The 25,708-nt window shown below is 37.5% G+C and overlaps 1 protein-coding gene across 4 annotated transcripts in view; it reads right to left on the bottom strand.

Moving 5' to 3' along the window:
• Positions 1-25,708, bottom strand: part of SCAPER (S-phase cyclin A associated protein in the ER) — a 165,956-nt gene that overhangs the window by 95,982 nt on the left and 44,266 nt on the right. For all 4 annotated transcript variants that reach the window (XM_056345106.1, XM_056345109.1, XM_056345107.1 and 1 more), the window contains exons 11-20: positions 25,153-25,323; positions 24,586-24,661; positions 23,988-24,105; positions 23,556-23,667; positions 22,957-23,097; positions 20,016-20,171; positions 16,733-16,875; positions 12,806-12,887; positions 11,357-11,509; positions 9,491-9,598 (exon numbers count right to left, since the gene is read on the bottom strand). In XM_056345106.1, the coding sequence (XP_056201081.1) occupies positions 9,491-9,598; positions 11,357-11,509; positions 12,806-12,887; positions 16,733-16,875; positions 20,016-20,171; positions 22,957-23,097; positions 23,556-23,667; positions 23,988-24,105; positions 24,586-24,661; positions 25,153-25,323 (1,260 nt within the window). The remainder of the gene's footprint in view (positions 1-9,490; positions 9,599-11,356; positions 11,510-12,805; positions 12,888-16,732; positions 16,876-20,015; positions 20,172-22,956; positions 23,098-23,555; positions 23,668-23,987; positions 24,106-24,585; positions 24,662-25,152; positions 25,324-25,708) is intronic.

Below are 25,708 nucleotides of genomic sequence, written 5' to 3'. Positions count from 1 at the left end.
TAAACAATATCCTGTAACTGCAGAAAATAATTTTTTTTTTTTTCAATATTTATTACCAATGTCAGGAATAACAGTTTCTTACTTGTATGTAATCACTTAAGTTATATATTTGCCAAATTTTGAAAAGGTTTTTAAGGTTCAATTCTAAATCATGTTACCACAGGAATATTTGTTCATGATTTTATTACACGTTTCAACAAAACTCCTCAGTGTATTTTTTTCCCCTCATAGCCTAGGACAATATTTAATATGGAAAACAGATGCTGAAGCAGACCATGAACTACATTAAATGCAAAATTTAGTTTTCAATATTATAACCAATAATAGCTTGAAACACAAATGGTCATTAATGCTTAAACATAAAGAGATCAAAAGTCTATGATCAAATGCTGCTCTAATACCACAAGTGATGACCCACCCCAAAATACAGAGAAGATTCAAAACAAGAAAGGTATTTATCTGTTGCCATTAATAAAGAGTTATTTTAAGTGTTTCATATGTGAAGAAACAGGTTATTAAAATAATGGATATTCAATTACCATTTTCTCAAAATCAAGATTTTAATTATTCACATTTCTATGTTAAAATGCACTTTAGAAGATGAGTGTAGATTGTTAAAAGTTTTTATTATTCATTCCAAACTGAAGCCTTATCTTTCATTGTAAAAATAGTTTCTCCTTAACTTCTTGATTTTAATTAATTTTTTAAAATGAGAGACCAAGACTGCTTTTTAGCATGTCCAAACTAAATACTACTTTTACTGCCAATACCGACTGCACTTTTAGTCACCTTGCTTGTCCATAAATTCAATGATATGACAGCCTGCCACTAAGATAAATAGCAAATAATACTCTGAATAGTAGGTTCAGGTATTTCTTTGGGTTTTTAGTATCACTTCCTTTCCAACTTGTCACACCAACATGTGGAAACAGAAGGCAAAGTAAAGCTGTTTCTTCCACAAGAATGAGAATTCCACATACTGGAAACAGAAAGCATCACTCTGCAGATCAGGGAAGGAAGCTGGAAAGCATTGCTATTATCACCCGGCTGCAAGGGCAAGCAAGAGAAAGGGGGAAAAGAGAGTGCAGTCGGCCCTGCCAACAGTAGTTTTTCTTACTGGCTGTGAATATTAAAGATACCCAAGCCAAAAGCAGGAAGGGTGCAGCTGTTGGCAATGATCTATCACAATTAAAGACACAGCCAATAAACAATTAATCATATACGTTTTTACCAAGAAAAACAACACTTTGTACTATATTAAAGGTAAGAAGCTCTGCACAAAGTAAAAAATACTAGAATTGATGTATAGAGTATGGAGATACCTTCTGCAAACTATATCATGGATTAAACTTTTTAATTACATGATCATTCGTGACAGCTTCTTCTAGGACAAATGTATTCACAGAAGAATTACAAGGCCAGAGTTCCTGTACTGAAAGGACCACGGGTATCCAACACGTATGAAACATCCATAAATGAAAATGCACCATGGATGCTTGGCCTAATTCCATTCCTCTAGCAACATACAACCCCTCTCTAAAAAAATCCTCCCTTCCTCAGGGGGGGAAGGAAGGTTGAGTAAAGCAAACTCAACTGGAACCTGAGGCTTTATTGGGATGGGGAGTTCTGGTTTGTAGATGATTTACAGATTGCTTCCACTGAGCAATAGAGAAGAAAAATGTGCTACTGTTGGAAAACTATAATCAGATGCCAAGAAAAAAATGAATATACAATGAAGTCTATATTCTGCAAATCTGCGGATGAAAAGAAACACGAATATTGTTTAACATATGACCAAACCTGTATGCACCTTTCAAGTATTACCCTGTATGCACCCCTGTATTGCCCAGAAATTGCTTAAGTATTATATACCACCAGAGCTGAGCCAAGGTCATGTCCTTGTACTGTAATGGTCATAACTGATCATTTAAATGTTCAAAAGAGACTGGAGTACAAACATACACCAGAATAAGACCAGGGCTGCAAATGCTTGCACACAGCTCATGGTTGAAAAAAATCACACTCACATGAAAGCTTTTGTCCAGAGCCTTACTTAATCAAACGCAAGAAAAGAGCTTAAAACTGAATGCTAAGGACTTTCATTACTTATGAGTGAAACTCAGAATAAATAAAGATGGCTAAAACCACACTTGGCAACACAATACCTGGACTTTGGAGAATAGACTTTGGCCTCTCTGGGGATCTGCTTGATAGAGTACCATGGGATAAAGCCCTGGAAGGAAGAGGGGCCCCAAGAGCACTGGTTAATATTCAAGATCACCTCCTCCAAGATCAGCAGCAATAAAGACAGTCAGGCGAAAATGCCAGGAGGCTGCATGGATGAACAAGATGCTCCTGGACAAACTCAAACACAAAAAGGAAGCCACAGAGGGTGGAAACAAGGACAAGTAGCCTGAGAGGAAAACAAACTATTGAGCAGCCAAGGACCAGGTTAGGAAAGCTAAAGCCCTGATAGAATTATATCTAGCCAAGGACATCAAAGGCAATATAAAAAGCTTCTATAGGTACAACAGCGATAAAAAGACGACTAGGAAAATGTGGTCCCCCTCCAGAAGGAAACGGGAGACTATGTTACCTGGGACATGGAGAAAGCTGAGGTACTCAATGACTTTTTTGCCTCAGTCTTGCACCAGCAAGTGCTTCAGCCACACTGCCCAAGTCACAGAAGGCAAAGGCAGGGACTGGGAGAATGAAGAACCGCCTGCTCTAGGAGGTGATCAGCTTCAAGACCATCTAAGGAACCCGAGGGTGCACAAGTCCATGGGACCTGATGAGATGCACCCGTGGGTCTGAGGGACCTGTTGGATGAAGTGGCTAAGCCACAAGCCATCATATTTGAGAAGTCATGGCAGTCTAGTGAAGTTTCCAGTGACTGGAAAAGGGGAAAAGTAACCCCCATTTTTAAGAAGGGAAAAAAGGAAGACCCAGGGAACTACCTTAGTGCCTGGCAAGATCATGGAGCAGATCTTCCTGGATGCTATGCTAAGGACAAATCGCACCTGACAAACCTGGTGGCCTTTTACAATGGGGTTATAGTGTTGGTGGACAAGGGAAAAGCAACTGATGACATCTACCTGGACTTGTGCAAACCTTTTGACACTGTCCTGTGTAACATCCTTGTCTCTAAACTGGAGAGACATGAATTTGATGGATGGACCACTCGGTGGATAAGGAATGGGCTGGATGGTTGCACTCAAAGAACTGTGGTCAACAGCTCAATGTCCAAGTGGAGACCAGTAATGAGTGGCATTCCTCAGGGGTCTGTACTGGGACCGACGCTGTTTAACACCTTTGCTGGCAACATGGACAGTGGGATCAAGTGCACCCCACCAAGCTGTGTGGTTCGGCTGACATGCTGGAGGCAAGGGATGCCACCCAGAGGGACCTTGACAGGCTTGAGAGGTGCGCACCTCATGAGGTTCAACAAGGCCAAGTGCCAGGTCCTGCACGTCCAAGCACAAACACAGGCTGGGCAGAGAATGGATTGAGGGCAGCCCTGCCAGGACTCAGGGGTGCTGGTCGGTGAGAAGCTCAACATGGCTCTGCAATGTGCGCTTGCAGCCCAGCAGCCAACTGAATCCTGGGCTGCATCAAAAGCAGCGTGGCCAGCAGGCTGTGGTGATTCTCCCCCTCTTCTCCGCTCGGGTGAGACCCCACCTGGCATGCTGCGTTCAGCTCCTGGGCCCCCGACATAAGGCCATGGACCTGCTGGAGTGAGTCCAGAGGGGGGCCCAAAGATGGTCAGGGGGCTGGAGCCTCTCTTCTGTGGGGACCGGCTGAGAGAGTTGGGGCTGAGAGCCTGGAGAGGAGAAGGCTCCGGGGGACATTACAGTGCCTGAAAGCGACCTACAGGAAAGCTGGAGAGGGGCTTTTTACAAGGGCCTAGTGACAGGACAAGGGGGTAATGGCTTTAAGCTGAAAGAGGGCAGGTTTAGGTCAGGTATTGGGAAGAAACTCTTTACAGTGAGGCTGGGGAGACTTGGGACAGGCTGCCCAGAGCAGCTGTGGGTGCCCCATCCCTGGCAGTGCTCAAGGCCAGGCTGGACGGGGCTGGGAGCAACCTGAGCTGCCGGGGGGTGTCCCAGCCCGTGGCTGGGGGTGGGACTGGGTGGTCTTTAAGGTCCCTTCCCACCCAAACCATTCTATGATTCTATGAATACAAGCAGACGTGTAACATACACAACAATGTTCAAGAAGTAAAAAGAGAACTATTAATCTTGCATAACAATTTTTAAAAGACCACATACCCACAGGTATGAATACCTCAAACTCCACTATTAGAGGAAATGAAAAAAACCTGTTCATCTTTAGTGTTATTTTCCATTTTTCTTGATCGTTATTTTAGATAGGTTACCAAAGAACTTCATAGGACACTATTCTTCATTCAAATAGAACTTGAAAACACTGATTCAGAAGGAAAAAGAAACAGCCTTTTCCCCAATACTTCTAAGGCTGAAGCAATAAAACAATAGTTAGATATAATTTAATTTTAATGAAAATATAATGAATTAAAAAAAAATAAAATAGTGAAGTCCAGACATCACCATGCCTCTAGACAAGGTAGCTCCTTCTAAATACAGAACAGAAAGAGCAAAGGTCAGGCATGAAAATATTCACGCATCTCTTTCCATCAGTAATTTCCTCTGTAAGAAATAATGGAAGCAGCATACAACTTTGAGAAAACAGCTCAATTTCTTAAAGAAGAACAAATCCTCAGTCCTAAAAAGCTTTTAGAAATTCAACCTCATATGAACATCATCTTTGCATGTGTGATGTGCTAGCTATAAACCTTCTATGGCTGGAACAGAACTTGTACCAGCACAACTCTGCTCTCTCAGGCAGCCTCTCACCACATCCCGGCAAAAGTGTAACAGTGTCCGTACCAGGGGAACTCGCCAGCACAGTTATGCACACTGTAAATCAGACCCCACTGCAACCTAGACAGACCTATGCCAGAAAAGGCTTGCACTGCAAACCCCAGCCAACCTGACAACCCACACTACAGAGTAAGCTTTAGTCACCCACTGTGTGTTTTTTTCAAAAAAGAATGTGGGTGGGCTCAATCAGTGATGTCTTTCTACAAATCCTCACATTTTAACACTGTCAGTCTTCAGACAACAACACTTTCTTTGCTCCATTATGAGAGTGTATTTGCATTTGATCTAAATATACCTCTAAGAAGGTTCATTGTTTCATTTAATATCATGACAACAGTCTTCTTCCCTGATTAAAAAAAGCACATTTTTACATATGCAAAGGTTCATTAACATTCCTCCATCCTGCTTTGAATACATAAAATTCGAGCATGCACCTTATATAAATTAACCAACTCCCTACCACGTTAGCTATTAGATACGTTTTTTTGAAGTACTTTTCACTTATTAGAAACATTCACAGACTGCATAGAATTACATCATTTATACTCTAAAAATGCCTTTAAACCATGGTATTTAAATGACAGGAGATACAGACAAGAGATAGGACAATGGGTAAAAGGAAGCAAGCTATAATGATTACTGATGTTATGTGTATTGGGAAAGCAGAGGGGCATAAAAATGAATAAATACTCTAGGAGCTACAGGTAGGACCAAACGGCTACAAGGTTCTTGCGGGAACCTATCAAAACTGCTATGTGTCATCCTATGGCTTTCAGACGGCACCTTTACGGTGACGGCCTTTGTGTCAAAAGCCTTTCGTGTCACACAGGCTTTGATTCAGCAAAACCATTAGTCGTAACTTCAAACATACTAATTGATTCCAGTGAAGTCAATGAAACCAAATTGCACACATTGTTCACATCTTTTGCTGCACTGGAAGTAATATGAATATTAAGAGAGGGGACAGGAAACGAATAGCATACAAAATAGCAATGTAAAAAGAAGGTAAAGCTGTAACTTTGATGGAAGAAGAAATGCATTTAAGCTGAGAGAGAAAATGTAGACAGAACACTGTTACTGCACTGAAGATAAGGGTGAAATCATGTGGGACAGTGATAGCACTGCAAGTTTCAGAATATAATGATGGAAAGACAACTTTTAGGCTGAAGCCTACCACACTGGAAAGGCTTTTGCCATCTACATGAATTAACGTATTTACATGATCTACATAATCTGCATGAATTAATGTGTAAGAGACCAGACAAAAGAAAAGTTAAAAAGCAAGTAAAAAAGGTGGACAAAACTTAATTTGCTTTCACATGATATCCACTGTTTCAAAATCAATAGATAATTGCTTTAAGAGAAATCTACATCCTTTTCAGCTGGAGACTAATAAGTACTCAAAGGAAGAAAACCCAAAAGCCTGAAACGAAATGAAGCTGTCACACAAACCTAGAAGTAACTTCGTATTCTTTCATCTTTAGTATCTTAATTCATAAGAAACCTATTTTCTTTGTGACTTGCAACAAGTATATTACATCTACAAGTGAATTCATCTTATTGATGATCTAATACTAGCTGTCAGTTCTTGCACAATATATGCTTAATTCCACACCAATGGAAAACTGCTTCAGCACGAAGTCTACTCTTATCTCTGAAAATGTTTGTAAAATTACAGAACATATAGATGCTACAGTAAAGGGGAAAACCCTAGAATATAGTATTTTATTTTTGTATTTCTGGCAAGATCAACTAGTAGCATCCACCTGGGCCAGAGAAATTGGTCTCAATGATCATTCATTACAGTTTTTAACTTTTTGCTTACAGCCAAATCAACAAAAGTCCTTACTGTATGGAGACATATTATGTAACCACTTACTTAAACCAGTTTCCGAAGTCTTAAGTAGATACTTAAATCTTACCTTCTGTGATACCAATACAATCAAAATAAAGATATTTCAAGTCCTTCTGTGATCTCTCAAGTAGTAGCAAAGAAATTCTGTGGTCAGATTACAATTTTAAAAAAGCTTTCTTTCTAGGCAGCTACCTATTATACTTAACAGGCTTAACACAATATGAGTCAAAGATCAAGAGTAAGTTATGTGAGGTGTCAAGTGCACAAGGTTAAAGGTAAAATTTTATGAGGTCAAAGGTGATATAAATAAAATATTTTGTGTCAAAGCAGCGACACAGACAAGATGTATATAATCTAAAGACATCACAGATGACAAGTGTAATAACTTTAAGTAGTACAAGTGTGTTCTCACTACAGATATCTTTACTGACTAAAAAAATTGAAAACAGTGATGAATAAGTAACTATGAATATTACAATGCTTCCATGGAATACAGTTTTACTTCTATATAATACTGTGGAAATTTTTTCTCAAGTATTTCAGAACTTAAATTACTGACTGCTTCAGTTGTGGGGGAGGCAAAGTCTGGCATTAACTACGCATGTTGAATAGAGGTACACAAAGCAGATCGCTTTGATAAATAAAATTGCTCTTTTGCTTTGCAGTGACCATATCTCTAGCATGTATATCTTACTCCTGCTCTTTGAGGAAAACAAAAAACAACAAAAAACACACCACACAGAGAAGGCCTCAGACCAACGAAATTTCGGATTACAACCGCATAGTTCAGCACTGTATACTCAGACTAATTAAAATATAGATATAAATAATATATTAAATATCTACCATTGGAAGTATCTGTATGTTGCCAGTATACCAAATACTATGCACCATCTTGATTAAGGATATTTAAATCTCCCATTGTAATCATCAAGCTGTTCATTCAGTTAAAGCTGTTCTCTCCTTTTGATCCCACACAAAGGACACATTCAAGAAATCCCATACATTTAACCTTAATCTTGATCTTAAGTTCACATAAAAATGTTTTGCTGAAAAACACAGGATTTAAGCATATGATGTTGAACACCACAAAAATCAGGGTATCTGTGCCCTCTAGTGGAATTCTTTTTCACCAACTGGGCACAAAGGCAGCTGTTCCAACATGATCCCTTCTTCTGGAAGCTGGAATTGTTAAAATTATCAAATTAGACGTTGTGAATAGTGTGTAACACCCAGTCAAAAGAAAATCTAGTTCACTGTTTTCCTCCATATTCATCTGAGACAGCTGCCCAGCAAGAGCCATAGTTCAATTATCAGTAGCTAGACAGATAAAAGCAAAGGCCAGACAGATACTAGAAAATTTCAGAATTATAGATTCCCCACGCTTTGATGCGTGTATCAACATGAAAGATTCTGTGAAATCTCACAGCTTGTATTTCTAGGAAAATGGATGCAGTATGAAGCATTCTCCCATATATCCAGTTAGGTAAATCCTGCATCTAAAACCAAATCCAAACGCACAGAACTCCCACCAAACACTGTAAAGTGGGACAAAGAAACTGAAAGACAGTTTATGTACTTCTGTTACAGTTACGAAGGGGTCTGCAAACTCAGCAAAAATTTATTCCTCCAGACTACTGTATCTCTCTGATTTTCTTCTTCTGTTTTTCCAGTGATAACCACATCTGTGGATTTCAGTATCTCAGGGACTTAACTCTCCAAAGCTTTTTAAAAAGGAAAATATAAGATGCTACTACTGGATGTAAGAGCTGTAAACAAGATTTCAAAATAAAAATAGTAACAAGAATTGCAAAGGAAAGGAGGAGACAGTCAAAAATTAGAAGTACAGAGCAGTGTCATTTGAATCAGCTTGGCTGGAAACAGGTTTCTGAACACAATGAAGTTAAATCTGAATCGGCTCCGGAGAACTGGCTTGCACAGTATTTCTTCCTAACATCTGACAGGTATAATACTCAGGCATTCACAAATTTTTTGGGTAAGACAGAACTCAAAGTCTGACTGTTACAATTTGTCTCATAGAAAAAGGCTTGACTTAATACTGTAGTTCAATTCAGGCAGCAGCAGCAAGAAATTAAATCAGACAACCGTTCAGAAGTCTTTTCTTCAAAACAGTAGTTTCTTGGTTTAGTATAAAATCTCCGCAGGGCTTCCTAAGAATCACCCTAAATGCCAACTCTTCTAAAGAAGCTACTGAAAAACTAATTATTGTTCTTTCTAGAAATCCCAATATTTGCAAAGCATTTCCAATCCTAAATTTTTAAAGTAGTTTAGCACTATGATTTTCAGCATTATTGATCTTGATGCATACGACAGCATATCTGATAACTAAAAGAGGACTAAGATATTTTAAGCAGCAGGAAGGAACAAAAAAAAAAGGTTAGGCAAGATGCAGACACCTGCAGCACATCAGATTTTTATGATGAAAGGAAAAATATAGTGAGATGAAAAGCACCTTTGGATTAACAGAAAAGCAATTAGTCACTTTTTGTATTTTTTATACACCATGTATTTCAACTGGCAATTGCCTGAAGTATTTGAATCCGCTGTTTCTTTCATTGCTTTTCATCGACAGTCTATATTCAAAAGGCACTATTATTCCCATGCTAATACAAATATTCTTGTTCAATTCCTTTACAGGAATTTTAAAGACTTTCTTAGGCTACTCAGCTGTATGGCATTTAAAACTAGAAATAAAAAAATGGTTACAAAAACTTACCACTTCTTCATCTGAAAGCTCTCGCCCTTGTATACTACTGTTTTCTCTCACAGCCTGTTGGTGCTTTTTCCCTTTAATGTGACTAAAAAGGTATACTTCTGATGAAATCTGCAATGACAATGATTTAATAGTACATTTTTTTTCCCTTGGTAATTCCATAACCTAAAAATAACAGTATTTTAAATACAATACATTATATGTCAATTTATCAAGAGTATGTTCAGAATTTCAAGCACAGTACTTTATTCTTTAACCTAATTTACATAAATATCTTTGATGCAGGACTTAAGAGTAAATTACACAATGATTTTCTAGCCAGCAGTATACTAAGAAAGAAAAAAAATAATCTTGGTTTCTCATCTCACTTTCACTTCAATCTAACTTCATATATTGAACTTTCATTCTGAAATGTATGATCAGTGAAAATACAAGACTCCAGTCTGCTGAACCTGAGTTTCTGTTCCAGCACTGCCTGAAGTGATCCTGTGCAATCTCATTAAACCAAGTAATTTAGAGAAATAATGCTTTGTAGGATATAAGGCTTTATTCAGTAATGCACACTCTTTGCAAATCAGTAAAAACAGTTATCAACCAGAACAGATCTCCTTGCTCACTTCCTACTCAGTGACTGTATGGCTTCCTCTCCTCCACCATTCCTGAGACACAGGGATCGGTGGATACGAGAAGAGATACCCTGTTGAGATCGCAGATCTGCCTAGCAAAGTACCTGGCTTCCAACAGTGACCAAAAAGTGATACCTAAAGGAGAAGCAGAAGAGGAGACAAAACGAACACTGATTCTCCCTGTCCTGGCTTTGGCTGGAATAGAATTAATTTTCTTCTTAGTAGCTGGCAGAATGCTGTGTTTTGGATTTAGTGTGAAAATACTGTTGATAACACACTGATGTTTTCAGTTGTTGCTAAGTGATGTTTATACCAAGTCAGAGGGCTGGAGGGGCACAAGAAACTGGGAGGGGACACAGCCAGGACAGCTGACCTGAACTAGCCAAGGGGCCATTCCATACCATGGGATGTCATACTGAGCATAGAAACTTGAAGGAATTGGCTGGGGTTTGCCAGTCACTGCTGGGGGACTGGTTGGGCATCGGTCGGCAGGTGGTGAGCAACTGTACCATGCATGACTTGCTTTTTTTCCCCTTTTGGATTTTAGCTCTCTCCTTTTTTCCCTCCTTCTCATTACAATTATTATATATAAACTTATTTTAACTATTAAAAATTGTTCTTACCTCAACCCATGAGCTTCACTTTTTTTCCCCTGAATCTCCTACCCATCAGGAGGCAGCACAAGCAAGCAGCTGCATGGTACTAGTTGCCAGCTGGGGTTAAACCACAACACTCCCCCTGAACACTTTAAGCCTCCAACCACAGTTCAAGAACTACTTAAGCTTGATGTGGTTTATCTGTATCTAGTAACTTTCAGTGAAATTCAGTCCAATGAAATTTGTCCAATCATTCCCTGAACTCATATTAAATTCAAATATCCACAGGAACAACTCAGCTACCTGCTGTGTAAAGAACCACATTCTTTACTTTGCATTAAATCTAGCTTTTAACTACCTTCACCTGATGCTCCCAAATTCTTGCTTTTCTTATACGGGACAGCTAATAAATGAGTACTGTCCACACTTTTCATTCTACTAAAACTCTATAGTTCTTTCAGATCTCCCCTAAACCACCTGATTTATAGACAGAAGAATCCAAAATAAGTTGTACTTTACGAGAGCAGAGCAGGGACACAGTAAATTTAAGTACTCCCATCTGTGAATAAAGCAACATTTGTAGCTTCAAGGCTTAGGGTGGCCTTGCAATTCCGACAGTATTCAGTATGGACAGAGATCCAACTTACCATTACATTGCATAATGAGCACTGTTTTTTTCGTTCATATGGTGTAAGTTTTGGTGCATAATCAGTATTAGCATGTCTTCCACTACTTAATTCAGCTGCTTTCTCTTTTCTTTGTTCAATTTGTTCCATGTGCCTTCTAATACTTTCATCATGCTGAATGGAAAATAAAGCAACAAAGAAAAAACATGGTGAATTATAGCAAATGGGATTAAACTGTGCAAAGAATTACCAAATATTGTACAGTTAGGATGAACTTCTGTTAAGTAGAAACTAGTTTTTATTTCTGAAAGGCATTAAAAGCCAGCAGAAATCAATTTCTTTTTTTGTTTTATAGGTTATTATCAACTAATAATCTGCTGCAAATCCTTCCGTAAATCTTTGTTACATTTAACATTTCAGTTCTGGTTTTGTTCTTAATGAAACACTAGCACAGAATACAAGTTCAACTTTCAATTCTACAAATATGTAACTTACGTAGTGCTGTTTTCACATGAAATCACGAAGTACAAATTAAAAGTAAAATAAATTACTTGTTATTTATCCGCAGTAGCAGGCATAGTTCACTGGATTCTTTCAGAGGGTTTTCACACCTAACCTTCATGTCAATGGAACAAACTCTCAACTATTATTTAAAATCAGAGGCTGGGGTATGAACCGGTATTTAATAGCAAAACTGCATTTTACAGTATAAGTAAATGTAGCTATGGTGCTAAAGACTGGGATCAGAGCAAAGAATAATACTGAAATGAAGTTACTTGTACATACATAAACCATTCTAGAATAAGTACTTAAATGATTTACCATTAACTGAAACTTTAATATATAGTTCCATCTCAGAGCCTTCAAAATATAGTTTATCACTTTAGAAGTCTTTACATCTCTTGAAAAATAGTGGGTATCTCTTCAAAACTTTTGATACCTCGGTTCTCCACTGGACACCCAATTCAGCTGGACAGGGGAACTACAAGGGGCTCAGTCCTTATGTCTATTTTATGAAATAACTGGAGCCATTCATGAAACAAAAGGAAATAGCATGCCACACTTGACAGCATCAGTTTCAATACCTTTAGACAGCACCTGTGTGACCATTGGTGAACTCTCCACTAAATGGCATGAGAGTTTTTATGTATTGATTTTCCTCATGATTTAATTTAAAATTACTTTGACTTTTCTTGGAAAGTACAGGTTCACTTGTTATCATGTTCAGAGCTCTGAAATTAATGAATTCCATAGAGCTCAGTCCTGTTTTTTCCAGCTACAGAGTATACATTATACAGCAAGGTCCTCTTCTTAATGCAAAAGTCTAAAATCTCTTGTAAAAGTTAAGAAATTCGGGACACTGTACAGCGCACCATAACTTCTTCATCAAATAAAACATACATACATAAAGTAATTTTGCAGAAATTGTTTATTGTTGATGTATTTTTCAACTAAAGTATCCTTCTATACCTTCAGTTGAATCTTCTTCTGTAGTTCTTCCATGGCTTCTTGTTGAGCTGCAGTAAGAGCTGCCAACCTCTCTTCTCGATCTCTATCCAAAAGGTAATAAATACAGGAAAAACTTGTAGTAACGTAAAGCATGCATAATATGACTAATTTATGCTTGAAATGGAGAACGAGCACCCCAAAAACGAAGCTGAAGATGGCTCAGCAAAAAACAAAGACAACAAAAAGCAACTTAGTTATCAGAGAATACAGATGCTTCGATAAAGGCAGACTCTTGAACTTCTGTAGCAGAACCTGGATCGCACCTCAGTCCAAATCAGAGCAATGATAGTCAACAGAATGCCACAAAATAGTGATGAATGTGATACCCTGCCACCATTAGCATTCTTCAGCCAATAGCTATAGTCAGGGAACCAAAGGGGAGGAGTACAATGGCAAATCAAAGAAAAACCATAAAGCAATGAGGGAGGTCTCTTTTGTAAAAATGATGATTAGTGGAAGTTTGACTATATACACTTACAGATAACACTTTGACCAACCCTAAATTATACAGTCATGAGTGATGAACTGACGCTTTAGAATATTGCAATTCTAAATAATCAAGACACTAAAGGATAGCAAAAGATCAGGCACTTATCTTACTGTCATCTCCTGCACGTAACTGCAGTCAGGACCTATTTTGCTCACTGACCCTGTCTACCCTATATCTCTCTTCCAAAAACTGAATCGTCTCAAACTTCAGTTGTCCTCTTTGCTTTTAGCAACTCTCCTTCCCCTCCCCAGCAAAGTGCCAAAGCACAGCTGTCATGCAGGCAGATGTCAGTAAGAGACTGTGAATCCTCTAAGCAATCCTTGAAGAGATTAAGATTTCTTTTTTTCTGTCTGAGAAAAGGACAAGAGGTACAACTTAATCTGTTACTAAAACTATTAAGCAGAAACCTGCAGATAACGGTTTAAACAAGAACAACTTACTGGTGATCAGTAAGCCACAAAAGCTATTAAACCTTAAAAAGGAAGAAAGTCAGCTACTCATGCTGTTTGTACAAAAGAAATGGGATGGGAGAGAAACACTTCTCCTAAAACTCTGGCAGCTGTGAAGGGCCAGAGAGGTAAAACTGAACAAAGAATAAGGCATTCAAAGCCATTAGCCATCTCTTCAAAAAGCATTCTAAAAATAAAGTAGTTTGAGTGACAAAACTAGAAAGAATAACATAAAGAACATTAACCAGACTGCAGTGGTTTTTGTTTTGTGTGGACTTCTCTTTTTTTCTTTTCTAAACAGAAAACTCATAGAAAAAACCTGTCATTTCAGTAAAAGTAAAAGTCTCAGATAAAGTAACACTTCAAAACAAAAAGCCACAGAAAATATAAAAGCAGATAGAAAAGACGACAGGGAGGAAACAAGTCTAACAATAAACACTACACACAATTGTTCTTTCAGAAAGTATAAGTGAGTTCTTCCAATCACCATGGGGAGGAGGGGTGTGAGGAAGAGATGACGGATGAGAAGCATTAGGTAGTTTATGTGCTATCTCCCCAGAGGTATATAAAGGCTGAACTACAGTCTTTGTTTCCATTTTAAAGCGTTCCTGACTCACACATGAGCTGAAACAAATCACAAATAACACATGACCCAAAGCTTATTTTAGTTATTTCTTTCAATATGTGTGTTTAAATATTTGTTTAATCCTAGAAACTATGACAAACTGCTGTCACTGCATACTCTGGACTAATAATAGTTGAAACAAAATGCTGAAGTTTAAATTTATAGAGCATCAACATTACTCCTGTACAAGCCCTTTTGAAAAGCATGCTTTTTGCACGATTTGGTTATATTACACAGTTTTATGATTCCTATTGACAAGAATAAAATTTTCCATATTATGGATTTAAACTCTCTGGAATATAAAACACTCTGAAATTACATCTAAAACCTTAATGGAATCACATTTATGTATGTAAGGGCAGAAGGGCTTTTGAAGTCAGTTTTAAGTACACTATTCCTTTCATACAGATGCTTTAATCACCACCAGATGCACATGGTAAACCTTACAATGAAGAAGCTTTAAGCAGATACTCCAGAAAGTACTCATTCCAGCAAGTACTAAATCTTCAGGATAAGCATCAAACCCTAGCAAGTAGGAAAAAAAGCCCAGCAAAACAAAACATCAAATGATACCCCAAGGTTCCACCAGAACATGGAAGGGACGTTTACAGCCACCTTCCTGTCAATCTCACCTCTCCCGTAACTTCCAAATCAGGACACCTTGAATCCTCCTCTAAACCTACTATGTTAGAGAAACCTCAGAACTGTTATTAATAAAACAAAATGACCCTGAAGCCATTCTGACATAACATAATCACCAGATTGTAGGGCACCACACATACATTCTCTCCTACTCTTTCCCAAAATTACAAAAAAAAAAAAAAAGAAAGAAAACAACTCATCAGCATCTGCAAAGGAAAACAAATTAAGTAAGGTACTGCAGTATCAAGTACAAAGCATCTGAAAACTGAAGCACTGTACTAACAAAGGCAAATGGAAACTGCCGTTCTTCATGTCATACTGAAATAAATGGGATGCAACAAAGTAAAGTGGCAGATTTAAAATTTATTAAACAAAGAGCCAAGAATTACAAGCCTTGAGCCTTTAGACAAGTTCTAACTGTAGAAGACCTGAGAAGGCAAAGGTTTCAACGGGACAATTATTTCCCATTTGCTTACTGTGAGGGTTTCCTCAAATTTCAGAGAAACATAGAAGCCTTACACATGCAGTGTCTTATCTTCCCTAAAGTTCATAACCAAAATTCTCCCTGTCAGTCCTAATCTCCCTCAAATGTCTGTGAATGAGAATAAGATACTGAAGGATCCCTTCCAACTCCTATCTCATTGTGACTCTGGCTCAATGTATTGGGGAAAGGTCCAGTCCTTGAAGTTCTGGGCAAGGCCACAGATCCAATCCACAATTCATTAAATATCTACTTGAGAGTTGAATATCTTTATGATGTCAAGCTAGGATTACTCATGCCTTTGGAAGATGAAAGAAAGTGAGCAATAAATTTCTGAATATTTTACTTGGAGGGGAACCCCCCCCCAAAAAAAACTCTTCAAGACAATTTTGAAGAAAAGCTGAGACAATAAAAATGTTTGAAGAACCACTAGCGAACACTTCTTGTCATAGGAAAAACATAACTTCTATTTAGGTTTTATGCTATGCTTGTGGCAGTGGAACTGTAGGGAAAGGGAATAACAGGAGATGAATACAAATAGAATTTGGCAAATTAAACAACAAGCAGAAAGCAGTTTTCCTGAATCAGACTTCAAAGTAAACCCTTCTCACATGCTGCAATGCCACCCAACAGTCATCCTCTCTGTACCTCATGTTTTGCTCAAAACAAAGAGAGAGAAAAGCCCATATGAAAAACCTTTACAAACTTGATTATGGGCAAAATGAAACCAAGTAGTTAACAGGCAGTAGAATTAACGAAGCCTGGTTTCCCAGCTTTGCACTTCGCAAATGTAATCTCTGGTGTCTACAAAAAGGTGAAATCAAATTGATGCCAGTAAGTACAAAAGTTACTGGAGAGTGGAGGATATGGGGAACACGGTGACATTAATCTTGCTTCCTTTGGAAACTAAGCTAAAATATGAAAAAGGAAAATTATTAAAAGATCTTGTAAGCAATAAAACTAAGATTAATATAATAAAATATATCCTTGCATGTTATATTGTGCATGTATCTAAGGAATACAAAAATCTATTACAGAATTTATGACTACTCACCTGACTTTCTTTCAAACCATTCATCAGGAATATCATCTAATGTTACTTTTTAAAATACTAAGCCTGAAGAGTTAAGAAGGTACTATTGTCATAGAGAAGCTGCAGTTTGCTGAAAAGGGTAGGGAAGTACAAAATTACCGCAGTTACCTGGCCCTCTCCCGTGCTGCATCTTCTCGTGCTTTTTCTTTCTCTTGCCTCTGCTGTTCAATTCGTGCTTCTTGTTCTTTCCTCTTCATCAGCAGCTCCTCAACTCGGGCTTGCCGTTCTGCTTCTAGGGCTCTTTTGCGCTCCTAGTCATAGAGAAATAAATTCTAACTTTTCTTTTAGGGCAAAACCAAAAAGGAATTAACAGAAATTGGTTTTTAACATCTGCTTATAGAATTTTACCTTACTTTCATGATGGAGTGAGAACTGCAATTTTATTAGAGGAATATTATGCAAATATAAGTATATTCAGAAGCTTGAACATACATTGAAAGCACGGTTGTATGAACTAAGCTAAATATTAACCAGCCATATATTTTGTTCTTTCTGAGAAAAGTCTATCCACTATGAAAGCTTATAAAACTTGTTCAATAATGACAGCATTTGAAAAAAGTTTAACATCCTACAGGATACAGGTAATGTAGAAATAACATATGCTCCCATGGAATATTAGTATTTAAATTATGACTCTGAAACTGAATGATATTATAAAACAAAATTGATTCTGACAATTAATTTTTGTGCTCTCACTGATTATGTGATTTCTCTCTCAATATTAAATTTTTACTGGTCTCTGATTAAGAAACTATATGTGGTATTGTAAACCTTTCTGACAAAGTGGCTATACTTCTACCAGCAACAAATGTAAAAACAGATCATGTTTGAATTTAAATATAAGACATTTATGAGTGAACATTAAGTCAGTGAGTTTTACTAAGAGGAAAAGTGTTATTTGGTTTAAAGTCTGGGGAGAACTAGATTTTAATGGGTTCTTCAACTAATTTTACTGAAAAATTAGTCTGTTTTGTATGACAGATTAAATGAAAAACAGATATTTAAATAAATTTTAAAATATACAATACGTAAATATGTATGTTATATATAATTATATCTCAAGACATATGTATATAAAATTACATATAACATCCTTGCCACAAACTCCAACACTGTAAACACACATCACTACACTAGCAAATAAATTATCTTCCTTTCAGGAGATTGTATGAGATTCCATTAGCACAAATGAAAACTTGCTGGAATTATGAACATTTTTACACAGTTAAATGTAGACATATGAAAAGCTGAAAACATTACCCTTTATGCTTTATTCAAGCAATGAAGAACTACAAAAATAAGTGAACTTTTTGTTTCACGCACAGCATTTTATATAAGCAAATGTGATGTTAACTTCACTGTCTTCACCTTCACAGGCAACATAGCTTGGTAATGGATAATCAAAACTGTGGCTTTTACAGTAACCATATTCTTTCCTGCATAATGTTTCAGTAATAACATTGCACAAATTCATTAATATCCTTCTTAATAAAATAAGTAAGACAAGATATGGCATGCTTTAGTACAACTGTACTATAAAATTACCAAGAATACAAACTGTTTTACAGAATACACCCAGTGGATCATAAAAAAATATTAGTTCTCCTGGACATTCCTTACAAAGACCTATAAGGCTGCATTTGAAGATGTGCCAGTATAGCTTGCAGATTTTGGATAAGGTACCAGTGCTACTAAATGGAAAAGCAAGTAAAAGCTAAAAAAATTAAAAACTTTAGTAGATTCTGTAATTAAAAGTTAAAATAAGCTTGATGGAAGGAAAGGTTTAAAGGTGAATCTGCAGAGTTTAGTGTCAGGGAGAAGCAAGTAGACTTTACTGAATGGATATGAGAAATACTTGAGGTCAAGGAAGACATTGCTCAGTTAGATAAACAGAAGCACCCCAGAAGATACTGAAATTTTATACCAGTTTTAGAAACTTTGTGACTTTAAATTATGCAATTCCATGAAGTCCATCACTGTTACAGTAAATATAAAGTAGTTATGTTTAGAGGTGTGTTCTCCCAGTGGTTTAGGAGGTTTTGCATGAAGTTAAATTCCTATTTATAGGCCTGAACTCACATCATTCACTGCAGTTCACTTAAGTGGAATTATTTGTTCGTGGTTATACTAACTGTTAAAAGTTTTTATACAGGAGTGGGGCCAACTCCACAACAATGCAGGAAAAGTTTCCTTGAGAGGTCAATACACATAGTTCCATAGAGGACGGTCAGGGAAGCTACATCATACCTCAAAATATAAGGCTTTGCTCAACTGTTAAGCAACTTGGGCCTTGAAAAAGCATAGCAGGAAGCATCAGCTTGATCCTTTGTCTGGCAGAAAGGATACGGAGAGAACAGCGTGGTCCTAAGTGGGATTTAGCTCTGAAAGCCTGTCTGCAGCATTTGTTCTAGTTCAGCTACCAGCTTAAAAATGCCCTAATGCCTACACAACCCAGGAAAGGACTAAAAAAAAGGCAAAGACACGAAAGAGTCAAAAAAACCCAAAATACCAGAAAGGGACTCCAGGAAAACTGCATTCGAGAATAAGGGAGTATGAATAACTACAAAAAACAGGATCACTGAGATCAGGTTTTTCACAAACTACGTGGAAGGGTACTTCTCACTGATAACACAATCAACCCTTGGAAATCCGGTAACTTTTAACAATATATTCTCTCAAGAAGAGTATTATCCGGCACTTTTGGAGTACCTTCTGTCTCAAAAATGGCTTCTGAGCCACTTCAATAACATGCCCCATTTTTCAACAAGGAGGCAGTGCCAAGCAGTAGCAGGTGATTCTAAGTTCTGGCACAAGCTGGATTCACAGGTGACCTGCCTTCGTGGTGATCTGAGGTTATGTATAGAGAAACAGGCTGTGTTTACATCAAAAGAAAACTTATGTTTTAAATTCTAACATAGAGAACAGTGCCAAAAAAGTGGATGCATGGGCTGGAAAACCTTAGTATTGGAACGCTGTATTAAAAAAAAAAAAAGAAACAAAAAAATCCAACAACCCCAACCAACCCACACCAGGATTCCAGGAACACAAATACATTTGCATTGTGGTTTTCACGGATCCTGTGAAAAGCATTGTAATTATGACAGTAGTTATATGATAAGGAATATTTTTCCATTTCCTCTCTCAAAGTTTTAAGTGTTACCAAAACGTAAGAATTTTTTTAAGCTTAAGACATGCATGAATCATCTACCCAACAGCTATAATACCTCTGCTATAGAGGTTTTAAGGTGTACCTTTCTCTTTCTTACTACTGAAACATTATAATCATACTTTTCTGAAGTTGAACAAAGGAGGCAAGAAAGCAACAAAGATGGCAAAAACGAAAAACAAATATATATTTCATTGTCTCCCTGCAACTACAGATGCATTATACCTGAACTGCTTCATCACGTGCTTGTTTCTCCTCTTGTCTTCGTTGACGCTCTTCTTGTAATTCATTTAAGCGTTGTTCATATTCTTTTAGTTTATTCAATACATCATGACGTTTGTTCTGAGCTTCTAAGGTGTTTATAAATGCAATTTCATTTACCTGCAAATAATGAGCAAGTGTGAGAACAGATATGAGAAGCTGCAACCAGTTTCATTCTTAGGGAATTCCATCCATTTGTAATTATCCATTTGGTAATTAAACTGATGTGACGCTTCTCCAGAATCGGTTGGAAAACTACCATGTTGCAAGTAAGGCTTTGGTTGTTGCGTTTTTCTGTTTGTTTTGTTTTGGTTGTTTTGTTTGTGTTTTGTTTGGGGTTTTTCTTGGGGTTTGTTTTGGTTTGTTTGGTGTGGTTTTTTCCAAAAAGGATAGCCCATGGAATATAAAAACAAGAATTTAACTGTATCAGAAAACCAAGAAACTCTGGGTAAATAACCAGGAAAATCTCAAGTCTTCTCAGCAATGAGACTTAATTAATCTATTCTCTCATTCACCAGAAGTGGAATGCCAAGACTCAGCTGGATAAAGCAATAAAATACTAAGTGCTAGTAGAATCCAAACAGGTCCTTTGATCCAACTTTAAATATATGGGTGCTTACCGAAAAATGAACAAGCTCACTGTCTTAATATTTCTTATCATTATAGCCTATTTCACAAACATACTATTTTTTTCAACCACTGGACAGTGCGTTACACAATAATAATAAAAAAAGAAAATACCATCAAAAGGCTGTCTTAAAAGTACCTCAATGTGTATACTAAAAATACCAAACAATATGCTACTACTAGGTTCAGGAAGGTAATCGTTATTTTGTCCTCACTATGATGCTGCTGAACACAGTTCTTGTCATCTTTAGGCTTTTAAATGCATATGCTTTAGAAACTTACCTGGATGGGAAAATTAAACTCTTCACATTGATTTAATAAAACCAAAATTTTAGAACTAAAGTTACTGATGAAAATCATAAAAATTTATCAGCTATAAACCACTCAAAACCTATGACTGAAATAGAAATTCTTTTGCTGTACTCAAAGCTCTTGCTCTGTCCGAATTCACAAAAGAAATGAGTAAAGAGAATATACACAGACGGACAACAACAAGTCACATAAAAGGTGGTAGGACAGTATTTATTGCTTTGTTTACTGACTGGAATCCATTTACAGAATTTTCAGTGAACTAGTAAGCACTGGGAATTTAGATCACCAGCTGGGCAGCAACAGCTACCATGATCTTCAGCTATACTACTCATCAGCTATTTCTCTAAAGCCTTCTGGCCCTATTAACCTTTATTTCCAGAACACAAGAACCTCAAGAGGCAGCAGATCTTACACATTTAAACACACACAATACGGGAAACATCTGCTTGGCTGGGGAATGACGACAAGTGTGATTTAGTTAATACGATTATAGAAGTGACAACAGTGTAATGAAATAATAATGAAGGTATGCTAGAGTGAATTAGGTAATCTAGTTTTAATCCAAAAGGCAGAAACAGCAACTAAGTAAAAAAACGAAATCAGTTTTTTTGTACTTGTCTTAAATATGGATGAACAGCTGCATCAATCACAGCTGGGATACATGCTCATTATATACTGTAACATTTTAGTTTTAAGGAACTGCATGTATCTTTCTTTACCTGGAAAAAACAGTCTTTAAAATACTTCATTCCTGTTGTGGTGGTTTTGGCTGCGATAAGAGTTGATTTTCTTCACAGTAGCTAGTATGGGCTGTTCTGGATTTATGCTGAAAACAGTGCTGATAACACAGGATGTTTTAGCTACAGCCGAGCAGCGCTTACACAGCGCCAAGGCCTTTTCTGCTCCTCGTCCCGCCCCAGCAGCCAGCAGGCGGGGGGTGCACAGGGGGCCGGGAGGGGACATGGCCGGGACGCTGACCCCAGCTGGCCCAAGGGCTGTGCCACACCATACGATGTCGTGCTCAGCAGTAATACGAGGGGGAGGTTGGGGGGGGGGCCGTTGCTGAGGGACTGGCTGGGCATCGGTCAGGTGGTGGCGAGCAACTGTTTTCATTTGCACCTCTTGTCTGTCTGGGGTTTTATTTCTCTCTCCCTGTTATTTGCCTTTTCCTCACAATTTTCTTTGTCTCCAATTATTAAACTGTTTTTACCTCAGCCCCCGAGTTTTCTCACTTTTGCACTTCCAGTTCTCTCCCGTCCCACCAGTGCTGGCGGAGAGTGAGTGATGGCTGTGTGGTGTTTAGTTGCTGGCTGGGGTTAGACCATGACAATGTTTATCAAAGTAATACGAATAAGGTAAACCCAAGAGTGTTCCTCAAGTGCTCATCTTACAAAACTGCTTACTAAAGTCAGAAAAGCATTGAAAAAAATACTTACTTTAGAATAACTGCCACGTGCTAATTATGGGTTTCTGTTTGTTTCTAAGTGTTTAATAATATGAGGGGTACAAAACACAGCAACAACTATTGCTTCAGGACACAGAATGCTGGATCTAGAATGGATGTGTAACAAAGAAGGGCAACGAGCTCTCCGCACTTCTCATTCCACATGTTAGAAAACAGAATTAATAATCAGATAATCTACTCCTTCCAGAAGGACTAGTTAATATCAAAAATGTTGCCATACCCTGTGTGAGGAACAAAAGCAGCAAAACAACTATCAGCTCAAAATTTCAACCCACCTTTTCTTTCAGTCCAACACACCATGATATCTAGTAACAGGTAATTAATTTTAAATTCATATCAGAGAAAAACTGTCCGGTTTAGAGACTGGCATTTATCCAGTTCACTGTTCACACATGTTCGTATCTAACTTGCAAAATCCTTTACAACCTACTCATGAGCACTTTGAGATACAAAACATATACAACTATTAAATACCTCCCCTTTAAAACAAAGTTAACTTACCTTAGCTTCTTCCTCCTGTGCTTTTTTCACAATTGCTTGTAGCTGCACTTCACGTTTGAATTCTGCATGGAGTAATTTTTCCTCCATCATCCTGCGCCTTTGATCTAGTAATTCTTCTTTCCATTTCCGTACATCTTTCTCCTATATATCAGTGAATTGATCACTAATACAGTAACTGAAAATACAGCCTTTTTCCTCATAATTTTCTACTATTTCAAGCTTTAAAGTAATGAAACATTTTGATGCCCTAAACAAGCCTGCATTGAGTTTAACCCAAAGGACTCTGATTTGCTAACTGCTTCAGTTTGCTGAATTTTAGCATTTGTGTTGGATACACAACACATTTCTATGTTTATCACACTTCCCTGAACCTGAGTCAGTATGTCAGCAACACTCTCACATAAGTTCATGATTTGAAATAATGATTTCTTTAATGTCTGTGATGCACGAGTCACCTGTGAAAACTATGTGAACTAAGACTCAAAGGAAAATTTCATTTCACCCCTAATGTTAATCTCTTAACACTTCTAGACTATGTGGAAACAAAAAGCTTTTCTGAAAGGCAGCAGACCAGCTCCCCTGTATTACAGAAAACTTACCCTCTCCATTAATTTCTGAAGCTTCAGTGTCTTTTCTTCACGCAACTTTTCTCTCAGCTGTTGAGCTTTCATTTGTTTCTCTTCATGTTTCTTTTTTGATTCTGCTATTGTTCTTTTAATTAAAAAAAAAAAAAAAACAACAAATGAGCAAAGGCAAGTTAGACAGCATTTACTGACAGTGTTGCAAACATTTCTATGTCCTTTTCAGTAAGAGAAAACACACAGGCCACTGGAGAGCAATTATTTCCCCTAAATGCAAATACTGGTCTTCTAGTCTGCAAGTGTTACATACTGCACAATGTATCACAAGCCTAGTTTGATTCCTGTAACACTTTCACAGAATTAAACTAGATTTATGAACAGTTTCACACAGCCATTGAGTTTGGTTGCTTGTTCTCACTGGCTAACTGAGACAGGTAACAACTCTAAAACCTTTTGCGTGATGGTGACGACAGTTTCTCATGCATGTGTATTCCATGTCCAGGTGGACGTGCAGGCTCTTCTTCCACTCTGTCTCCCCAAGAATTACTCTGGCGCCATGATTCACGAGCTGTACAGGAAGAAAACACACATTCTGAATAATGCAAAACACTCTGCTGGGAGAAGTGCAAATAATGAGGCTTAGTTCATCTTGAAGTTCTCTCTCAAATGGGTTCTCTTAAGCCTACATAAGGTGCAAACACAGGCTGAAGCATCTCTAATCCCTGTGCATTTTCAATGCTTAATGATTTTATTACACTTCTATTGTAATGCCAAGATAAAACTGGGTAACAAATTTTAAAATTCTAACAGAGAGACAGGGGAAGACAGCTGAAGAATAAAGACAAACACAGACAGTTTGAAGACACAAATCCATCTTTTCTAAGGAAACAACATAAAAATAATATAACTTGGAATAGTATTTGGAGATCCTGCAATATTCTGAATAATTAATAATATGCTGAAACCTTAACTAGCCATCAGTAAAATGGGCATTCTTCTAAATTTTGCTGTCATTTCAATGTAAGCACAGTAATATGTGAAAGTTTACCTTCATAATCTGCCAGAACATCATTCCAATCCATAGACATACCGCAGAAAGATATGCTTCCATTGCCCATACTAGCCTGAAATTTAATACAATCTAGACAGTAAAACCAAACTAATTTGCAGGTGTACACACATACTAAGCAGTGCCAGCTCAGCAACATTCAGCAATACTTCCAAACTGAACTAGCCATCCCAAAGACAGACCCTGTTCCTGTTGCTTCTAACAGTAGAAATGGAGACTTCTGCTTCTAGCTCCTGTGTGGTAGCAATGAAAATAACAAATCCCAGGTCTCCCAGTTTGGCACACAGCACTAAAATTTATGTAGTATGTATGTAGGCAGCAGGATGACCACTGCATCAGAGGACTCCATACCACTCAGCAGCATTGTGCTGCTGCTAAATATACCTTAGACAGAATGACATAATTATTACATGACACCATTTACTTTATTTGCAAGTAGAACAGGTTACATTAATGCAAAAATGAACACTAAAATTCTATATTCATAGTCCACTGACATCGGAGACAGCTTGAAATTGGGTACTTGAAAATAAACAGAACACTCACAGAGAAATCGCTATCATTGTCAGTCTCGATATTAATGTCATTGTTTTCCTCCGCTTCGATCTCTCTAGTTAATTGCTCTTCTTCTGCAATAGCACTAGCAATGGCTTCTTCATTTGCCTTTTCCAGGCGATCTGCTAACTCTTCTTTCTTAGCAAGGACTTCTGCCATAGACTGCAGGAAACACCACACCAGAGAAAAACCCAAAATCAGTAGCAGGCACAGGAAAGTGGTTTCCATATAGTTAATATGAATGATATGATATTTTGTTCAACTTCTAATAACTTGTAGCTCCTTTACTGCTGTATTTTGTGAAGTTAATTGAAATATAAACCCCACTAAAACGGTTATCAACTATCAATTCATTTAATGGCTACATGAAATGCTTATGAAATTAATTATCATTCACATCATTGCAAAATGTATTACATGAACACTGTCATTAAAAGCAATGAAGGCAGTTCTTCCCCGATTATTCTTTTAAATACCTGGTCTTAGGGACTAAGCAATGCATACTCTTACAACATTAATGACATGCCCTGCTGTTATGTCCAGAAAA

The sequence above is a fragment of the Falco biarmicus genome, chromosome 7 (assembly GCF_023638135.1).
Source record: "Falco biarmicus isolate bFalBia1 chromosome 7, bFalBia1.pri, whole genome shotgun sequence".
NCBI classification, from domain to species: Eukaryota; Metazoa; Chordata; class Aves; order Falconiformes; family Falconidae; genus Falco; species Falco biarmicus.
The sequence above is the reverse complement of the archived record's forward strand: the minus strand, read 5'-3'. Positions and strand labels throughout refer to the sequence as shown.